General features: G+C 42.3%; 1 protein-coding gene across 1 annotated transcript in view; it reads right to left on the bottom strand.

Annotated features, from left to right (window-relative positions):
• GPAT3 (glycerol-3-phosphate acyltransferase 3) overlaps positions 1-20499 on the bottom strand; it is a 70292-nt gene that overhangs the window by 20574 nt on the left and 29219 nt on the right. The window contains exons 3-5 of the mRNA XM_049790265.1: positions 8289-8559; positions 1563-1637; positions 770-859 (exon numbers count right to left, since the gene is read on the bottom strand). Coding sequence (XP_049646222.1) covers positions 770-859; positions 1563-1637; positions 8289-8559 — 436 coding nt within the window. The remainder of the gene's footprint in view (positions 1-769; positions 860-1562; positions 1638-8288; positions 8560-20499) is intronic.

The raw sequence follows: 20499 nt of genomic DNA, 5'->3' as shown, positions 1-20499 counted from the left end.
GAGGTGGCCAGATCTGCAAACCAGATATGCCCAGTGATTAAATATCATCTGTTTACTATGATGCATTTGATATGAACACATTGTTCTTAAGAATCATTTTTGTTTTTGTTTCTAGGCCAAAACCCTTTGGTGTTCAAGGCTTACTCCTGGCTCTGCTCAGTGATCACTCCTAGAATCACTCAAAGAATCATAAGGGGTGCTGGGGATCATACATGATCCAGCCACATGCTCTGGTCCAAGAGCCTTTTTGTACTGTCATGTATGAGATTCTGAGTGGAAGATGAACACACCAGAAAGATCTTTTTTGTTTGTTTGTTTTTGTTTTTGGGTCACAACCAGTGGTACTCAGGGGTTACTCCTGGCTCTACACTCCTGGCAGGCTCCAAAGACCATATGAGATGCGGGCGATCAAACCTGGGTTGGCCACAAGGCAAATCCTCTACCCCCTGGATTCTTTTTTTTTTTTTTTTTTTTGGTTTTTGGGCCACACCCCGCAGTGCTCAGGGGTTACTCCTGGCTGTCTGCTCAGAAATAGCTCCTGGCAGGCACGGGGGACCCTATGGGACACCGGGATTCGAACCAACTACCTTTGGTCCTGGATCGGCTGCTTGCAAGGCAAACACCGCTATGCTATCTCTCCGGGCCCATACCCCCTGGATTCTTATCCTATTCTTATTTGTATCTCTATCCCACTAGAATTCTTATTTTAGCTTCTTCCTCCCAACCAAGCCCATAATCACAAAAAGGCAGTTAATAAGCCTACACTCACTTGTTATGGTAGCGAATGGTGCCAGAGAGCGCACGCACGCAGATACGGCAGCACGTCAGGTGGACCAGCTCACTCAGCCAGTTTTTGAGGCTACAGGAAAGAGAAAGCAGTTTACTGTGCAGTTTTGGATACTCCCAAATAACTATACAACAAAAGCATCAATGGGCTCCTTTACAGCAGTACATAATATTCTGGGATACAGGCAGATACAAGCACAACCTCATCAACGATATATAGGACAAAAATCCATGTAAAAGATCCCCCGGCCTATCAGACTATTCACTAATCTGACTCTAGAACTGTCAGGAAAAACTTGACCAAGAAAGTTGAATTCATTTTGGTCCTCGCTTGATGAACCTCACAATACTGAGACTCAATTGATTTATCTTAAGAGTTTCTTCACTCACTTTCTATTTGAGAAAATAAATTCTGGCTATGAAGGTGAATAAAATAAATAGGCTATGAAGGTGAATTTATCTGTATCTTAAAAAGTGCACTGAGGTGGGGCCGAAGTGATAGCACAGTGGTGGAGCGTTTGCCTTGTAAGCAGCCGATCCACCATGGATGGTGGTTCGAATCCCAGCACTCCTACTGGTCCCCAGAGCCTGCCAGGAGTGATTTCTGAGAGCAAAGCCTGGAGTAGCCCCTGAGGGCTGCCAAGTTTATCCCCCCCAAAAAAGTGCACTGAGATCATAAATATGATACGATAATGGGAATCAAATATTCTCTCTGTCAACACTAAAAGGGACAATCCTAGATATGAGGGGGAGGGATTGTGAAAAGAACAATTTACCTGCTGTCTGGCAGCTGCCCAACCAGGGTAGTTCCTATAACCAACAAACTGATCCCAATGAGAGCCAAGGTAACCCTGAAAAAAAATTGTTAAAAAAAAAAATAAAGCAAAGGTTAATTGAATCAGCAGTGAAAGAAGAAAGTCTAAAGGTTCAGGGGTGGAGTCTGGCCAGAAGAAAAGCACAGGGGTAGAGGGATTCGGGCACTGGTAATGTGTGTGATGCAATAAAACCATATGCTAAAGCATTGATGTCACTGTAAATAATATTGTGTCCAAAACTACAATAATGTAAAAGTTTCATATATAAATAAAGTATAAATAAGGTGTTGAAATAGCTATACTATAAAATGTGAAAGCAGTCATCAAAAATATTGAATAAATATGCAGGTTTACCATGGAAGAACGGACACTAAATTGGTGCTTTTGAGAGAGGTTCAAAATAACATACTCTGGGGTATGAATGCATTTTCAACAGTGCACATAACTTTATAGGAACAGAACAAAGGTCTAGCCATCAAATTTAATCTAGATAATAACAGGGTTAGAGGGGTTTTGAAGGGAAAGAGAAAAAAAATAAACTCTTAACTGTCTACTTTTCGAAATGAGCTTTTGTTTGTTGTTATGATCTTGAATTCAACACACACATATTCTATTAGGAGTCGTTTCAGGTTGAAAGCCATCTTACTATTTGTTCAAGATGCACCGGTAGACAGTATGGTGTGACTGTAAAGGAATTTTTTTACAAAGGTCTGAATACAGCTGAAAAGGCAGTTTTCTTTGCTTTTTTTTTTTTTTTTTTTGCTTTGCTTCTTAATGCTGGGGTAAATCAGATATTTCTCAAAGGAATTTTAAATAACATTTAAATAACAAGAAGGATATAGTTGAGGTATTAGTAATAAGATCAGCAAAGGATATCACTATGTAGGTATTCTTTAGTGCTGATTCACTTTGTCATGTTCATAGAACTTAGAACTTAGCAAACAAGATCACTAACACCTCTAGGCCCCACCTAGACATGACAAAGTACTTTCTCATTTTTGAAAAGGGTTTTAAATACATGTTCCAATCAATTCGAAATGAAAATAGCTATTTTTATAAACACAATCACGAAAGAAGAAAAGGTTAAGACTTTTTTTTTTTTTTGGTTTTTGGGCCACACCCGGCAGCGCTCAGGGGTTACTCCTGGCTGTCTGCTCAGAAATAGCTCCTGGGAGGCACGGGGGACCATATGGGACACCGGGATTCGAACCAACCACCTTTGGTCCTGGATTGGCTGCTTGCAAGGCAAATGCCGCTGTGGCTATCTCTCGGGCCCAAAGGTATAAGACTTTTAACATCTTTCCAAATAAATAGGACTTCCGCATATGTCTTGTTATGGCATTAAACCTTATTGGTCTTAGTTTAACGCTTAGTTGAAATTTGGTGAGTATTCATAGATGACAACAATGTTGAGAACTTCAAAATTGTTTTTGAAACAGTTTAAAGGATGCATTAAGTTTTCTTTTTTTTTTTGGTTTTTGGGCCACACCCGTTTGACGCTCAGGGGTTACTCCTGGCTATGTGCTCAGAAATCGCCCCTGGCTTGGGGGGACCATATGGGACGCCGGGGATCGAACCGCGGTCCTTCCTTGGCTAGCGCTTGCAAGGCAGACACCTTACCTCCAGCGCCACCTACCCAGCCCCTGCATTCAGTTTTCTTAAGGTAGCCTGTCAGTCTCTAATTCCATAAGTAGGAGCCAGGCTGATAGCACAGCTGGAGGACTTTTGCTTTGCATGTGGTCAGCTGCAAGCTCGGCAAACACCCTACCTGTTATACTATTGCTCTGACATGATCTTTTTTCTTTTTTTGTTTTTTTTTTTTTTTGGCTTTTGGCTTTTGGCTTTTGGCTTTTGGGTCAGACCTGGCAGCGCTCAGGGGTTACTCCTGGCTCTATGCTCAGAAATCACTCCTTGTTCGGGGGACCATATGGACACAGGTAATCTCGTCTGTCCTAAATCAGCTGAGTAAAAGGCAAACGCCATACCACTGGGCTATCACTCCGGCCCCAAACAAAGCAATTCTTACGCAGAGTATCATGCTGAGTCAAATGAGTCAGAGAGCGAAAAGCAAACATAGAATAGTTGCACTCATCTGCAAGATATAAAATAAAGCAATTCTTTCATACTAAACAGTCTACTCTGAGTCGGAGTCTCAATTCTGCCCTTTTCTAGATTTTTAGATTTTCTTAAATCTGTTGTTTCTCTGCATGAATATTTTCAGTCATTTCAGTGAGCATTACTCAATGTTAAAACTAGACCACAGTGGGCCCGGAGAGATAGCACAGCGGCGTTTGCCTTGCAAGCGGCCGATCCAGGACCAAAGGTGGTTGGTTCGAATCCCGGTGTCCCATATGGTCCCCCGTGCCTGCCAGGAGCTATTTCTGAGCAGACAGCCAGGAGTAACCCCTGAGCACCGCCGGGTGTGACCCAAAAACCAAAAAAAAAAAAAAAACAAAAAAAACAAAACTAGACCACAGAATCCTAAAATCATCTGTCAGGCATCCACAGCCTGGTGAAAGCTAATTTGTTTTTTGTTTGTTTTGTTGTGTTTTTTTTTGTTTTTGGGCCACACCCATTTTGACGCTCAGGGGTTATTCCTGTCTATGTGCTCAGAAATCGCCCCTGGCTTGGGGGGGAACCATATGGGACACCGGGGGATCGAACCTCGGTCTGTCCTAAGCTAGCACTTGCAAGGCAGACACCTTACCTCTAAGGCCACCTTCCGGGCCCCGAAAGCTAACTTGTTAATGAGGAGTCTCAAGTACTTGGTGTTGCATATTCCTCATTCCTCCCTTCCCATTATCTTGGCTCGGAGCCATATGACTACTGTTTTAAAAACATATATTTATAGACACCATATAAAAAAATAGAAAAATTACTTATGGTGTGAATGGCCTTTATTCACTGTCTAAACACCTGAACTAACTAAACTAAACATCTGAAATACAACTGTAAAAGACTTGTATTTCACAATGGCCTCAAAAAAAAAAAAGTTCTCAAATAATGTGTTTGTACAGTGATGACAGATCTGATACCTTGATACTTATTTGGAAGTATGCAGCAAAAGGTTTGACAACACTAAGGAACCAAAATGAGATTTATGTGCCATAACTTTTCTAATATAGCAATAGAAATTTAAATGTTCAGTAATGAGAAACTGATTATATTTAGTACTATTCATGATACAATAAACTAAACATTAGGAATATTTTAATGTATTTAAAATTGTCTAACACATTCATATCAGTGATGCAATTTGTTATTTTTACATTCATGTGTGAGCCATGGTAGTAGTTGCCAGAATGAATGTCTTCATTTTATGTGACAAGCCTACAACATATTAAATGGGAAAACCATAGGTACTAAACATTGTTTAGAATGCAACTACATTAATTTTTACAAAGAGGCATGCAAAGGCAAAATAAGAATGTTCATTAAAGAGTATAAGTTAGGTCCCGGAGAGATAGCACAGCGGCGTTTGCCTTGCAAAAAGCCGATCCAGGACCAAAGGTGGTTGGTTCGAATCCCGGTGTCCCATATGGTCCCCCGTGCCTGCCAGGAGCTGTTTCTGAGCAGACAGCCAGGAGTAACCCCTGAGCACTGCCGGGTATGGCCCAAAAACAAAACAAAACAAAAAAGAGTATTAGTTAAAAAAAAAAAAACAGTAAAATTAAACATACAGACTCAGTTCCTGTCTATGATAAAGAGTAAATAGAAGCTCTGAATAGCTAAGGTTTTAATCATTGAAAGCTCAAATACTGCCTTCCTATACTTTGAAGATGACCTGGTACATCCATAGGAAAAACCCAGGAGCCAGAGCAATAGCACAATGAATAGGGTGTTTGCCTTCATGCAGCCTATCTGGGTTCAATCCCAGCATCTCATATGGTTTCCCGAACCATTTCTAAGGGCAGAGCCAGGAGTAACCTTAGTGTCTCTGGGTGTGGTCCCCAAATTAAATATATATTATATTATATTATATTATATTATATTATATTATATTATATTATATTATATATTATTATATTATATTATATTATATTATATTATATTATATTATATATTATTATATTAATAATATTGTTATATATTAATAAATATAAATCCTACTTTGGGAACATTAGCCTAAGAGTCAACAAAAGGATATGCAAAACAAAGAATTGCATTTTGTTAAAATTACTCCCCAAAGAGGTGGGGCCAGAGAAATAATACAGCAGATAAGACACTTGCCTTGCATGCAGCCCACTAAGCTATAAGCTATGATCTCTGACACCACATATTATCCCCTGAGCCCTGCCAGGAGTGATTCCTGAGAACAGAGCCAGGAGCAAATCCTGAACACAGCAGGTGTGGCCCCAAGAAACACATAAAAAGTGGAAAATCAGACCCCAATGTCTGGGCCAGTGTTATTCAAAGGGGTGGATACTGCCATCTTGGGGGGGCGATTAAAATTATCCTGGGAGGGGCCGAAGAGATAGCATGGAGGTAAGGCGTTTGCCTTTCATGCAGAAGGTCTTCAGTTCGAATCCCGACGTCCCATATGGTCCCCCGTGCCTGCCAGGAGCAATTTCTGAGCATGGAGCCAGGAATAACCCCTGAGCACTGCCGGGTGTGACCCAAAAACCACAAAAAAAAAAAAAAAAAATGATCAAGGGAGAGAAAAAGTTGCCTTCAGAGGGAGGCAGTGAGAGAGACAAATTCTGTTTATTCTCTTTAAAAGGGGGGAGGAGGGAGAGGGAAGAGAGGGAATCCTGAGTCATTCTTTTTCTGAAAGGGGGGTGAAGGCCAAATAAACTTGGGAGTCTCTAGTCCAGATTCTGGAAATAGGAGGAGGAGCCAACAGAATCGCTTCTTAGAAATGCACCTTGCTCATATTTAAGCGATCTCTTCTTCTGCAATAATTTAAATGAGGCAAAAAAACCACCCTAGAGACTGGTTCCATCTCCTATGCCAATTTCAGTTGGCCAGTAGCAACTGCCTAAAAAGCTCTATTGAGGGAATGCCAAAGCCAAGACCAAGGCAGTGAAGTGAAATCAGCAGCAGCACAGCCAGAGCTGAGGCACAGCCTACTCTGTGCCCTACTATGCTGGCCAGACAATGCTTGCTGGCAGCTCCATTCATGGTTAGCTGTCACCTCTTCCTCATCATGGCTCCTTTGAACTGGGCATAAGAGAAAAGAGATTTAAAAGCCTTCTCAAAAAGACTAGAGAGACAGTACAGTGGGTAGATTGTTTGCGTTACATACAGTCAACCCACGTGGTCCCTCAGGCACTACAGGAAGTAATTCTTGAGCCAGGAGTAACCCTGGGCACTGCTGGGAGTGTCCCCAAAACAAAACAAAATAAATAAATAAATTTTCTAAAATAATGACACTTCCTTATATACTTTGTTATGGTATTAAACCTCGTTGGTCTTGGTTTGTTTGTTTTTGGTTTGTTTTTGGTTTTTGGGTCACACCCGGCAGTGCTCAAGAGGCTACTCCTGGCTCTACGCTCAGAAATCGCCCCCGGCACACTCGGGGGACCATATGGGATGCCGGGAATCGAACCACCGTCCTTCTGCATGTAAAGCAAACACCTTACCTCCATGCTATCTCTCTGGCCCCTTGCTGGTCTTGGTTTAATGGTTGGTACCTGGTGAGTTTCCATGGACAACAACTTTGGGTAACAATTTTGAAGACTTCCAGATTGTTTCTGAAACAATCTGAAGGTCGAATTCAGTTTTTTAAGATACCATGTTGTCAGTCACCAATCACTGTTTAATCTTACGGTGCCAATTATGCAATGGCTTAAACTCATATTTTAAGTAGATGTAGTTTAGTAATATAAAGTATAGGCTTTGCATGTATGAGGCCTTAGATTCAATCACTGGTAACACACACACAAACACACACACACACACACACACATATACACACTTTCTTTCTCTCTTTCTCTCTCCAAATGTACGCACATTGAAAATTAAACAACATCTGGCCTGTTGCCCTAAAGAGAATAACTTATCCTCATCAGGCAGTACAAAACTTAGAACCAGAAGCTGACCCCAAGTGGGAAAGTTTGATAAGAAGATAAGAAGAGAATGATTCCCCAGGAAATGAATAGAACAAAGTAGCCTTCCCAACAGTCCTCTCCCATGTGGTGTCCATCATTGAAAATCTTGTGTTGGAGTCACACTGGTGTTGTCAGGACTTACTCCTGGCTCTGAGCTCAGGTATGACTCCTGCCAGTGCTCAGGGGACCTTATGGCCAGTAGAGGATTGAACCCAGGTCAACCATGTGCAAAGTAAGTAGCCTCCTCTCTGTATCATTGCTCTGCTCCCTGGCTCTTTTTTATGCCTCATGTCACCGATATGAGCAAAGAGAGCTGATAGATAGCTTGGTAGACAGTAAATCTGGCAGCGTCTACGGGCCTATAAATCCTTGCTCTTCTTTTTTTTTTTTTCTAACTTCTCTTTTCTATGCTTCTTCAGCATTATCAGTGATGGAAAGAGCAAGGGAAGTCCATACTAAATTTAGAATGCATACCTTCCCTTAAGAACAAAGGTGAAAAGAAAAAAAAAAAAAAACACCTTGATTTCTCGGGGAGTCCCATCTGGGGTGCTACTTCAGAACGGGAGGGAAGAGCTCCTGTATTAAATGGGGAGCTATCCGCCCATTAAACCATCAAGTTAGTGCAGAACAGCCATACCTAAGAGGGAGGAGGATGCAGTAGCGCACTAGGACACCCAGTACCCACACCAGGGTGAGGCGCGGACTGATATACTGGAAGTTGATATTGGTCCTTGTGAGGAGGTTCCATGACACGAGCTCCTCCGAAGAAAACCGCTGGGTCACTTCATCTTCCACGATGGCTTCCAATCCCTTCTTGGAGAAATAAAACACATCGGACAAATCAAAGTCCCTTCCTCGCAGACCAGCGAGGCCTTTCTCCATGGGTGACTCATCTCTTTGGATGATACCTTGAGAAAAAAAGAAAAAGGAATCAGAAGGTAGAAACACTACTGGGCCAGAACTGACTTCAGAAGTCACAAGTATGGCTTACAACTTTGTACAGAAGACAAGCAAATGAATACAATGAGTGATTCTGTTTCACATGTGCTGAGCTCAGCATGTCAGAGAGCAACTTTCAAAAACAAAAGTCACTGCAGTGGGCAGAGAGCTGAATGAAGCCACTGAGTCTGCACCAAGTGGTCTCTCATAATCATTTCAATTCTTCATGGAGGGATTTGGGTCCCACTGACCCTCCTGTTTTAACTCCCTACATATCACTAGAAAAAGAACACACAGATATAAAAACATACTTGTTCCCCTCTTTTTTTTTATAATTATCTTTATTTAAACACCGTGATTACAACTATGATTATAGTTGTATGATTACAGTCATGTAAAGAACACCCCCCTTCACCAGTGCAACATTCCCACCACCAATTTCCCAGATCTCCCTCCTCCCCACCCCTCACACCTGTACTCGAGACAGGATTTCTACTTCCCTCATTCATTATCAAAAATAAAAGAAAGAGAAAAAATAGCAAAAGGTTGATGTTTGGTTTTTCGGTTCTGGGTTTTTTTTTTGGCCACACCTGAAAATGCTCAAGAGTTACTCCTGGCTCTACACTCAAGAATCATTCCTAGGGCCCGGAGAGATAGCACAGCGGCGTTTGCCTTGCAAGCAGCCGTTCCAGGACCAAAGGTGGTTGGTTCGAATCCCGGTGTCCCATAGGGTCCCCCGTGCCTGCCAGGAGCTATTTCTGAGCAGACAGCCAGGAGTAAACCCTGAGCACCGCCGGGTGTGGCCCAAAAACCCAAAAAAAAAAAAAAAAAATCATATGGAGGCACAAGAAATAGCACCTGCCTACAACTACAGACATGAGTTCAAATGCTTGGGGTACCAAATGTGCCAACCACAATACCAAGAGTGCTGATGATTGAGCCTGATGGTTCTACTATCTGTGATCCTGTCACTACTTGCATGTATTAGCACCAGAAAAAAAAAGGGTGCCAGCCCTAGGGAATATCACACCCTACGAAAGGATGAGTGAGAGGCAGGAGCAACACCAAGTAGATAGGGTGTTTCCCTTCCACACAGCCTACCTGGGTTCATTCCCTGATATTCCATACGGTCCCTTGAGCCTGCCAGTAATAATTTCTAAGCACAAAGCCAGGAATAACCCCTAAGCACAGCTGAGTGTGTCCCAAAATCAAACAAACAATAAAAAAGCACCACAGGGAGTTGGGGAACTCATGTCAACACCAAAACACTCCTAGTGTGACCAGCACATCCAAATGAATTAGTGCTATGTTCTGGGGCGGGCGAGGTGGCGCTAGAGGTAAGGTGTCTGCCTTGCAAGCACTAGCCAAGGAAAGGACCACGGTTCGATCCCCTGACGTCCCATATGGTCACCCCAAGCCAGGGGCAATTTCTGAGCGAGTTGCCAGGAATAACCCCTGAGCATCAAACAGGTGTGGCCCGAAAAACCAAAAAAAAAAAGTGCTATGTTCTGTAAGGAAATTACGTTATCCATAGAAGGAACTATGATTTATAGATGTATGTGTGGGGTGGGGCAAGAAAGGGCAGGGTCATATACCAGAATAGTAAGAATGAGGATATGAGACCCAACCAAGTTTTGGCAGCCCCAGCTTTATGAGTTGGAGTTTAGTCACGTAACTTGGTTTCCTCCTTATTAAAATGAGGCTGGATGGGGAGAATTGGGAATGGATGCATCACACCTACTGGTGCTCAAGGACTATTCTTAGTTCTGTAATCACATGTGACTCCTGGCAGTGCACAGGGTGTTATGTGTGGTCTTAGGACTCTGAACCACGGTCACATACTATTTTTAGATGTTTTGAAAGGTTTTAGTAGTTCTGATGGTTTTTTTGTTTGGTTGGCTGGTTGATTTTTTTTTTTTTTGATTTTGGGTCACACCCGGCAGCGCTCAGGGGTTACTCCTGGCTCTACGCTCAGAAATAGCTCCTGGCAGGCTCAGGGGACCATAGGCAATCCCAGGATTTGAACCACCATCCTTCTACATGCAAGGCAAATGCCCTACCTTCATGCTATCTCTCCGGCCCCTGTTCTGATGGTTTTTGTTTGGGCCTACATGAAAACCTAATACCTAACCATCTTAAGAATCAGTACAGCGACCGAAGAGATAGCATAGCAGTAGGATATTTGCCTTGCATGCGGCCCACCTAACCTGGGAAGGACCCTGTTCGATTCCTGGCATCCTATATGGTCCCCCAGCCTGCCAGGGGTGATTTCTGAGTGCAGAGCCAGGAGTAACCCCTGAGCATCTCCAGGTGTGTCACAAAAACCAATCAATAAATAAATAGGTTTAAAAAAAAAAGGAAGTGGAGGAGGAGGAGAAGAGGAGGAGGAGAGGAGGAGAAGAGGAGGAAAAGGAAGAGGAGGAGGAAGAAGAGGAGGAGAAGTAGGAGAAGAAAAGGAGGAGGAAGAGGAAAAGGAGGAGGAAGAGAAGGAGGAGAAAAGGAGGAGGAGAAGGAGGAGGAGGAAGAGAAGGAGGAGAAGAAGAGGAGGAGGAGAAGGAGGAGAAGAAAGGATGAGGAGGAAGAGAAGAAGAAGAGGAGGAGGAGAAGGAGAAGAAGAAGAAAGAAGGAGGAGGAAGAAGAACAAGAACAAGAACAAGAACAAGAAGAAAAAAAGGAAGAAGAAGGGGCCAGAGCGGTGGCACAAGTACAAGTGGTAGGGCCTTATCTGCTTTGCACATGCTAACCTAGGATGAATTGCAGTTCAATGCCCCGGCATCCCATATGGTCCCCTAAGCCAAAAGTGATTTCTGAGCACATAGCCAGGAGTAATCCCTGAGCGTCACTGGGTGTAGCCCAAACCCCCCCAAAAATTTTTTGAATAAATAATTATATAAATAAAATAAAATCAGAGCCATAAAGTTAGTTCTTAAATAAACCTTTTCTGTGGTCAAATCTAAGTGTTCTCTCCCTTTTCTGCACCATTTCTGAAAGGGCTTTAGACTGCACTGAGGATGAAACAAGGCAGTCTGGCAAGTCTCTCTCTGTGTACCGTGCAGATTACTCAATCCAATATTAAGCAGTACAAGAGTTTTGTTATTTAGTAATATATACATACATATTTTAAGTCTACATGGGGAAGGAAAAATTATTAGACAAACCTTTGAATGAAATACCCTGGAGGCAGTTACTGACCGTCTAAAAATAACCTTTTCCAGGAATCAGAGATAAGGAAACAAGTTAAAGGTGTCTCATATTATGAAACTGAGCCAGTAGTAAAGTGAAGTGTAAACAAAAATCAGATTACCAGCCTCTTACATATTTAATGTAAAATATTTTCTCTGCCCCCAGACCTACTTTATTCTGAGTACCTCAAATAAAATAAAAACCTTTTTTTTTCAGTATCACTATTTTTCTTTTTTATTTAATTACTTTATTTACTTTATTTACTTTAATTACTTTATTTAAGCACCAAAGTTGCTCAGAACTGAGGGGTTTTTTTGTTTTTGTTTTTTTGTATTTTTTGTTTTTGGGCCACACCCGGCGGTGCTCAGGGGTTACTCCTGGCTGTCTGCTCAGAAATAGCTCCTGGCAGGCACAGGGGACCATATGGGACACCGGGATTCGAACCAACCACCTTTGGTCCTGGATCGGCTGCTTGCAAGGCAAACGCTGCTGTACTATCTCTCCGGGCCCCAGAACTGAGTTTTTTTTTTTTAGAACTGAGTTTTAATCAAACAATATATACCATCATTCTCCATTGCACTTTTACCACCACCAATGCGTCTCTGTCTTATCTCTCTGTCTCTGTCTTTCTCTCTTGTCTCTCTCTCTTGTCTCTCTGTTTTTTTTTCCTTTTGACACTGTGGTTTGCACTATTTTTTGTTAATGAAGGGGTAGCATGCATGTCACTTTATTCCCTTTGAGTGCCAAGTTCTTGTCCGAGTGATCAGTTCTAACTATCACTGTCATAGTAAACCCTTCTCTACCCTAATTGCGTTTTTTTGTGGCCAGCTTCCTACAGGGTCCTCCTGGCCCTCATCTCTATTGCCTCTGAATATTATTACCATACGATCTTATTTTTCTTATAACTCACAAACTAGTCTATCCTTCTCCCTCTAACTCATTTTACTCAGCATATTATTCTCCATATGTATCCATGTATACGCAAATTTCATGACTTCATTTTTCTTTTTCTTTTGCTTTTTGGGCCACACCCAGTGATGCTCAGGGGTTACTCCTGGCTATGTGTTCCGAAATCACTCCTGGCTTGGGGGATCATATGTGACACCAGGGGATCGAACCGCGGTCCATCCTATGTTAGCACATACAAGGCAAACAAATGCTTGCATCACTGCTCCAGCCCCTCATGTCTTCATTTTTCCTAACAGTTGCATAGTATTCCATTGTGTAGAAGTACTACAGTTTCTTTATCCACTCATCTGTTCTCAGAGAGATTCTGGCTATTGTAAATAGTGCTACAAAACCCTTTGAAATTCAGAGGGATTTTCTGCATGGTGTTTTTGGGTTCCAAGGGTATATTCCTAGGAGTGATATTGCCAGGTCATATGGGAGCTTAATTTCTAGTATTCTGAGGAATATCCATATTGTAAAACCCAATTTTAAGTACTCATTAAACCTTTCTAAGATATGCTTGGAGTAGTCCCTGAGAATTTATAGGTATGGTTCAAAAACTAAACATAATAATATTGATAATAATGATGATGATGTGTACTAATAGAAATCTATAGGGGCCGGAGCAGTGGCGCAAGCAGTAAGGCATCTGCCTTGCCCGCACTAGCCTAGGACGGGCCGTGGTTCAATCCCCCGGCATCCCATATGGGCCCCCAAACAGGAGTGATTTCTGACCACATAGCCAGGAGTGACCCCGGAGCATCACCGGATGTGGCTCAAAAACAAAAACAAAATCTATAATAAAATTTTACCAAAGTGAGAGAGGTAGCTCAAAGTAAAGAGCATGTGCTTCTCATGTGGGAATCCTGGCTTCAAGCCCTGGCACATGGTCTCCAGGAGAGACCTCTGAGCACAGAGAGGAGAGCAGCCTCAAATACCACCAAGTGTGGGCCAGAGCAATAGCACAGTGTTAGGACATTTGCCTTGCATGTGGCCAACCTGGGACCAACCCAAGCTCAATCCCCAGCATCCCATATGGTCCTCTGAGCCTGCCAGGAGCAATTTCTGAGCACAGAGTCAGGAGCAATTCCTGAGTGCCACTGGGTGAGTCAATAAATAAATAAATAAATAGATAAATAAATAAACAAATACTGGGAACCATCTCTATTGGCAGGGATGTGGTGAGAAAGGAGCTCTTCTCCTCTGCTGGTGAGAATGCTGCCTGGTCCAACCCCTATGGAAAACAGTATGGAGGGTTCTCAGTAAACTTAAAATTGAGCTGCCATAGCACAATTTACAACAGCCAGACTCTGGAAACCACCAAGATGCCCTTCAACAGATGAATGGCTAAGGAAACTGTGGTACATATACACAATAGAATGTTATGCAGCCATCAGGAAAGATAAAGTCATGAAATTTTCCTATACTGGATGTACATGGAATCTATTATGCCGAGTGAAATAAGTCAGAAGGAGAGAGATAGACACCGAATAGTCTCACTAATCTATGGGTTTTAAGAAAAATAAAAGACATTTTTGCAATAATTCTCAGAGACAAGAGAGATGAAGGCTGGAAAGTCCAGTTCACGATAGGAAGCTCACGATCGGAGTGGTGAGTGCAGTTAAAGAAATAACTACACTGACAACTGTCTAACAATGTGAATGAAGCAGTGAAATAGAAAGCCTATCTCAAATATAGGTGGGGGAATGGGAGGGAGGAGGGAGATTTAGGTCATTGGTAATGGGAACGTTGCACTGGTGAAGATGGGTGTTCTTTATATGACTAAAACCCAACTACAATCGTGTTTGTAATCAAGGTGTTTAAATAAATATATAAAAAAAAATTGACCAGCCATATGACCCAGCAATCCCTCTTTTGGGTATCTATCCCCAGGACAGTAAAACATTCATCCAAAATGTATGCACCTGCTATTCATTGTAGCACTCAGTACTAATCAATAAAATACTACATACAAAATACGATGAAAACACTGGAGGATGGAAAATGGCATACTTCCTACAGGAAAGACAGAGTCGGACAACAGCATCTTCCATGACATTTGGCCTCATAATCTAACAAAATATTCTTTCAGTGTTTAGGATTAACCTGAATCTCTTGCATGCAAAACATGTGTGCTCAGCCCTATAAGATTTCTCTTCAGCTCTGTGCTTTCTCTTTTGGAGGTTGTTTTAGAGTGGATTAGGGATTTGTAATTCTAAGTTTTAAAACTGCTGAAAATAAATGACACAGCATTTAATTCTTGCCATTGTTGAGTAAGCAGGATGGGTTGGGATGGCTCTGGCAGGAAAGGAATGGGTAGAAGGTCATATCTAAATTATCTTAACTGCAATGGAATTGAAGAGACCATTTGAAGTGCCTAGTTGCAGGGGGGAAAACTCCCAGCCCAGGAAATCAGTCAGTAGTGGCCAAAAACTTGTTTTGCATGAGGAAGGTCCTGGGTTCACTACCCAGAATACTGGGGAAAAACACTGTGTGGAGGAGATTTCATGAAACCTCTCTGTTAAAGGGTTCATGAAACCTTTCTATTCATCAAACTATTGTTTTATCTTTGTTTTGTTTTGTTTCGTATTTTTGGAAAGGGCCACACCTTGCAAGATGGAGGATAGAGATGTTCATGAAATTTGTTCTCTCTTAGTGCTGGGTTCTCAGCCTCAGCATTACTGCTAGCCTGGTCTAGCTGGCTACTTTGTCACAGGATAAGGCAGATGCGTTGTATGGCATTTACCAGTAAATCTAGCATGACAGCCAACAGTGCTTTGATATCACCAAATATCTTCTGGGAGGCAAAGTTCTCTTCTTCCCTTTTTCCTTTCTCTTTCCCTCTTGAGAAACCAGAGTTCTTTTTTTTTTTGTTTGTTTGTTTTATTTTGTTTTTGTTTTTGTCTTTGGCCATGCCCGGTTGAGCTCAGGGGTTGCTCCTGGCAATCTGCTCAGAACTAGCTCCTGGCAGGCACGGGGGACCATATGGGACACCAGGATTCAAACTAACCACCTTAGGTCCTGCATCAGCTGCTTGCAGGGCAAACACTGCTGTGCTATATCTCCGGTGTGTGAATTCATTGGCTCCTCCACTCTGTCTTGTTTTTTTGTTGTGTTTTTTTTGTTTTGTTTTGTTTTTTAGAAATAAATTGGGGCCGGAGAGATAGCACAGCAGTAGGGTGTTTGTCTTGCAAGCAGTGGACCCAGGACCAACAGTGATTCAACTCCCAGCATCCCATATTCCTGTGCCTTCCAGGAGCGATTTCTGAGCACAGAGCCTGGAAGCTGACAGGTGTGGCCCTAAAAAAACAAACAAACAAAAAACAAAAAACAAAAAACTAAAACTAAAACTAAGACAAAACAAAAAAATATTTTAAAAAAATTAAATTTTGGTCCACATCTGACAGTGCTCAGGGGTTTCTTCTGGCTCTGCACTCAGAAATCATCCCTGGCAATGCTGGGGGGCAGGGGGCATATGGGATTGCTAGGGATTGATTGATCTGAGGCAAGCACATTACCCACTGTTTTATCTGTATGGGCATATTGTTTTCTAATATGTCGGTTTTCTAATATGTAGGTCCTCATTAATTTGAATCTATATATATTTTTTGTTTGTTTGTTTGTTTGGGGGCAAAGTCAACTTGTTTAAGACTAGTCAGACTAGTCAAGACTAGTCAGGAGCACCTGACTTTGAACTCAGGAGTCACTCCTGGGCTGGGCTCAGGGGTCTCTAAGGGTTGTCAGCTTTCTGGAAGTATAATATAGCCTTGGCTAATTGGTGGCAATTGCATGTCCAGATTAATGATTGTGGAGACCATGAGTCCACATTCTTGGTATCAAAGTTGTTCCATTTTTTTTTTCTTCAGAAACAAATGGGATATTGGGTGGCTGGAGCCTCCAAGCCAGCTATCACAAAAAATACAGACATGGGGCCAGAGAGACAGCATAGCTGGCAGTTGAATCAAGTCAATTCCTGAGCCTGTCAGGAGTGACTTCTAAGTGCAGACCCAGGAGTAAGCCCTAAGAGAGAGAGAAAAGAGCCCGGAGAGATAGCACAGCGGCGTTTGCCTTGCAAGCAGTCGATCCAGGACCAAAGGTGGTTGGTTCGAATCCCGGTGTCCCATATGGTCCCCCGTGCCTGCCAGGAGCTATTTCTGAGCAGACAGCCAGGAATAACCCCTGAGCACTGCCAGGTGTGACCCAAAAACCAAAAAAAAAAAAGAGAGAGAGAGAGAGAAAAGAGAAGAGAAGAGGAGAGAGAGAGAGAGAGAGAGAGAGAGAGAGAGAGAGAGAGAGAGAGAGAGAGAGAGAGAGAGATAGAGAGAGAGAGAGTTCTAAAGCATGGAGCTATAGAACAGTGCAAATTAGGGCATTTTGCCTTGCACATGGCTGACCCAAATGTGATTCCTGGAGTGATTCCTGAGTATAGAGCCAGGAAAGAATAACCCCTGAGGTGCCAAAAAAAAAAAAAAAAAAAAAAACCTAAATGCAAAAAAGGTAAGTCTCAAAGAGCTCATCTGCCTGACTCCCTCCATGTTCCTAACCTGAGTTTGTTGCTTGCTTTTATTTTGTGGGTTTGTTTGTTTGCAGTGAGTGCCAGGAAACAAATCTGGAGCCTCCCACATACAAGGCTCTACTGCTGAACTACCCCAGCCTCATTTTGTGTATTGTTATTCTTAAAGGGGGAGGGAGGGCAAGCCTCAAAATTATGTTAGCTTCAGACTTGCTGAAAGCTGGATTTCACATACTATTTGAAACGAATTTCAATTTGTTGATACAGCATCAAATTGATGTTAAACTATTCACCTTTTGAGAATGAGGGTTAGAGGAAACACCTCCCAATTGAACTTGGGGGAACCATAAATAAGTACTGGAGGTTGAACCAGGATCACCTGTGTGCAAAGCAAGCATCTTAAGTCCCATATTATCTCTCTGGCGCTGGTCATCCTATAAATTATCTGATAAGTATCGATAAGTGTTAGAACACCAGGAGTTCACAGACACATAAATGATGTTTACTTTCCCCTGTTTCAGTGTGATTCTGTTGGTTAGCACTTGTGAGAAAGAGGTCCAACACAATGGCCTGAAAGGATAGCTCAAGCTCTGTGGTATCATGGATACCCAGGCTGCCCTGGCAGAATCTGGAAGCCTTTAGGACCACACCTAACAGTTCTGAGAGGCTTCAGAACTGCAATCAGGATGCTTGAGGAATCAGATGGAGGGGCTGGGAAGGTGGCACTAGAGGTAAGGTGTTTGCCTTGAAAGCGCTAGCGTAGGATGGACCGTGGTTCGATCCCCCAGCATCCCATATGGTCCCCCCAAGCCAGGAGCGACTTCTGAGCTCATAGCCAGGAGTAACCCCTGAGCATCAAACGGGTGTGGCCCAAAAACCAAAAAAATAAAAAATAAAAAAAGAGGAATCAGATGGTTCTGGGATCAAACAAGGGTCTACCAGATGCAACGCATATGCCTCAATCCATATACTATTAACGCTGGACCCTCGAAAAATAATTTCTTTCTTTTTATTTTATTTCATTAGTCCTGGCTCTGCACTCAGGGATCATTCTTGGCCATGTTCCAGGGAACCATATGGGGTGCCAGAGATCAAGCCCAGGTCAGCAGCATACAAGGCAAACATTCTAAGCGCTGTGCAATCTCTCTGGCCCAGGATATAATTTCTTAGTCTAGCATCCAAAGCCTTCTGGGATGGACTTAAAATTAAATCAACTCCAACTCATTCTGCCTCAAGCTTATCTTAATTCATGCTAACTCCATTCAAATTGAACTCATTCTTTATTTTTCTTTTTTTTATCTTTTTTTTTTTTTTTTTTTTTTTTTGGTTTTTGGTTTTTGGGTCACACCAGACTGTGCTCAGGGGTTACTCCTGGCTGTCTGCTCAGCAGTAGCTCCTGGCAGGCACGGGGGACCATATGGGACACAGGGATTTGAACCAACCACCTTTGGTCCTGGACTGGCTGCTTGCAAAGCAAACACCCGCTGTGCTATCTCTCCGAGCCCTCATTTCTTTATTTAAGCACAATGGTTATAAATATGTTCATAATTGGATTTCAGCCATAAAATGCACACCTCCTTTTCACCAGTGCAACTTTCCCACCACCATTGACTCCCCCGTCCCCAATTTCCTACCTCCCCACATCTGCCTATCTTGAAGACAAGCATTGTATTTCTCTATCACTGTCATGGTAGCTGTTAATATAGTTATTTTTCTATCTGCACTTATCACTTTTTGTGAGATAAGCTTATTATCATAGGCTGGTCCTTCCAACTTCATCTCTATCTCAACATAATAGTCTCTAAATCTATCCATGTATAAGCAAATTTCATGACTTCATTTCTTCTAACTGTACCACAGTTTCTTTAGCCACTCATCTCTTGTTGGACATCTGGGTTATTTCCAGATTCTGGCTATTGTAAATAGTGCTGCAATGAACATAGGATTGCAGAGGGCATTACTGTATTGTAAACTCCTAGGAAATATCCCTGAGAATGGTATTTCTGGATTATATGGTAGCTAAATGTCCAATATCTAAGGAATATCCATATTATTTTACAAAAAGACTGGACTAGATGACATTGAATCCATTACTGACATTCTAAAATCCCTATCATCTCCTACTTCTACTTGTATTACTATTTTTTCCACCTGACAGATAACCCCTGTTCAAAAATCATATTAAATCTTTCACATCAGGGGCCAGAGAGATAGCATGGAGGTAAAGCATTTGCCTTACATGCAGAAGGTCGGTGGTTTGAATCCTGGCATCCCATATGGTCCCCCGAGCCTGCCAGGAGCGATTTCTGAACATAGAGCCAGGAGTAACCCCTGAGCTGCCGGGTGTGACCCAAAAAACAAACAAACAAAAAAATCTTTCTCATCAGCAGAATTTTATCTTCCATTTTTGTTCAATTTTTAGTTTTCTAAGAAGATTCCATTTTTCAACCCAAAATAGGAAAAAAAAAAGTTCTTTGACTTTTTAATCTTTGCTTATTATACCATGCCTGTTTTTCGCTCTCTGTGTGTATTCTCTGATACACACACTATTCTTTCAACTAGGAATCCTGAGTGTGGTGCTCACTGTAGAAAAGACCACAGCATTAAAGACTAACCAGCATCACATGCTGGGATTCCACAATGCCTGCTGACACCAACTGCTCACCAACTGCTCAGCACCCTTCAGAACATGAGTCAATGAAACTGAGACTGCTAATCTACTGAAGCGGATCTGTGCCAACATCACTGCCACGCAAGAAGAGGAAAAGACGTGCCTGTCATGTCAAGAGGCACCAAAATATAAACAGAAGCTTGCCACACTTGAAAAAGAGGAACTGATTCAAACCTTGCAATTACAAAGACTAAGTACTCTGCTATTCTAACAAGTAAGCAAACGTCCCTAATGACAGTTACCTTGCAGGACTTCTGCCTCTATATTCAAGGGATTAAATTTGAGTTGGCTGTGTGCTAGGCAGTGCCTACCTGTTACGTTATTGCTCCAGCCTTATTTTTCAATTTTTCCCCTTCTCCTGTCCTTCCTTCCCCTCCCCTCCCTTCCTCTCCTCCTCCCTCCCTTTACCTCTCTGTACAACTTTCTCTGACTTATGGGACAAAGTCCAAGTAACCCATCATAAGTGAAAAATACTGAGAAGTCAAAACTAAGCCATTGAGCATCGAAGTGTAGGTAACCTACATGACATGCATTAAGAACTCACATTTACCTACAGTCAGAAAATCCATGTTAAGGGATGGGAGACAAACTCAA

Source organism: Suncus etruscus, chromosome 16, assembly GCF_024139225.1.
Source record: "Suncus etruscus isolate mSunEtr1 chromosome 16, mSunEtr1.pri.cur, whole genome shotgun sequence".
Classification (NCBI taxonomy): domain Eukaryota; kingdom Metazoa; phylum Chordata; class Mammalia; order Eulipotyphla; family Soricidae; genus Suncus; species Suncus etruscus.
This window is presented reverse-complemented; position numbering and strand designations above follow the sequence as displayed.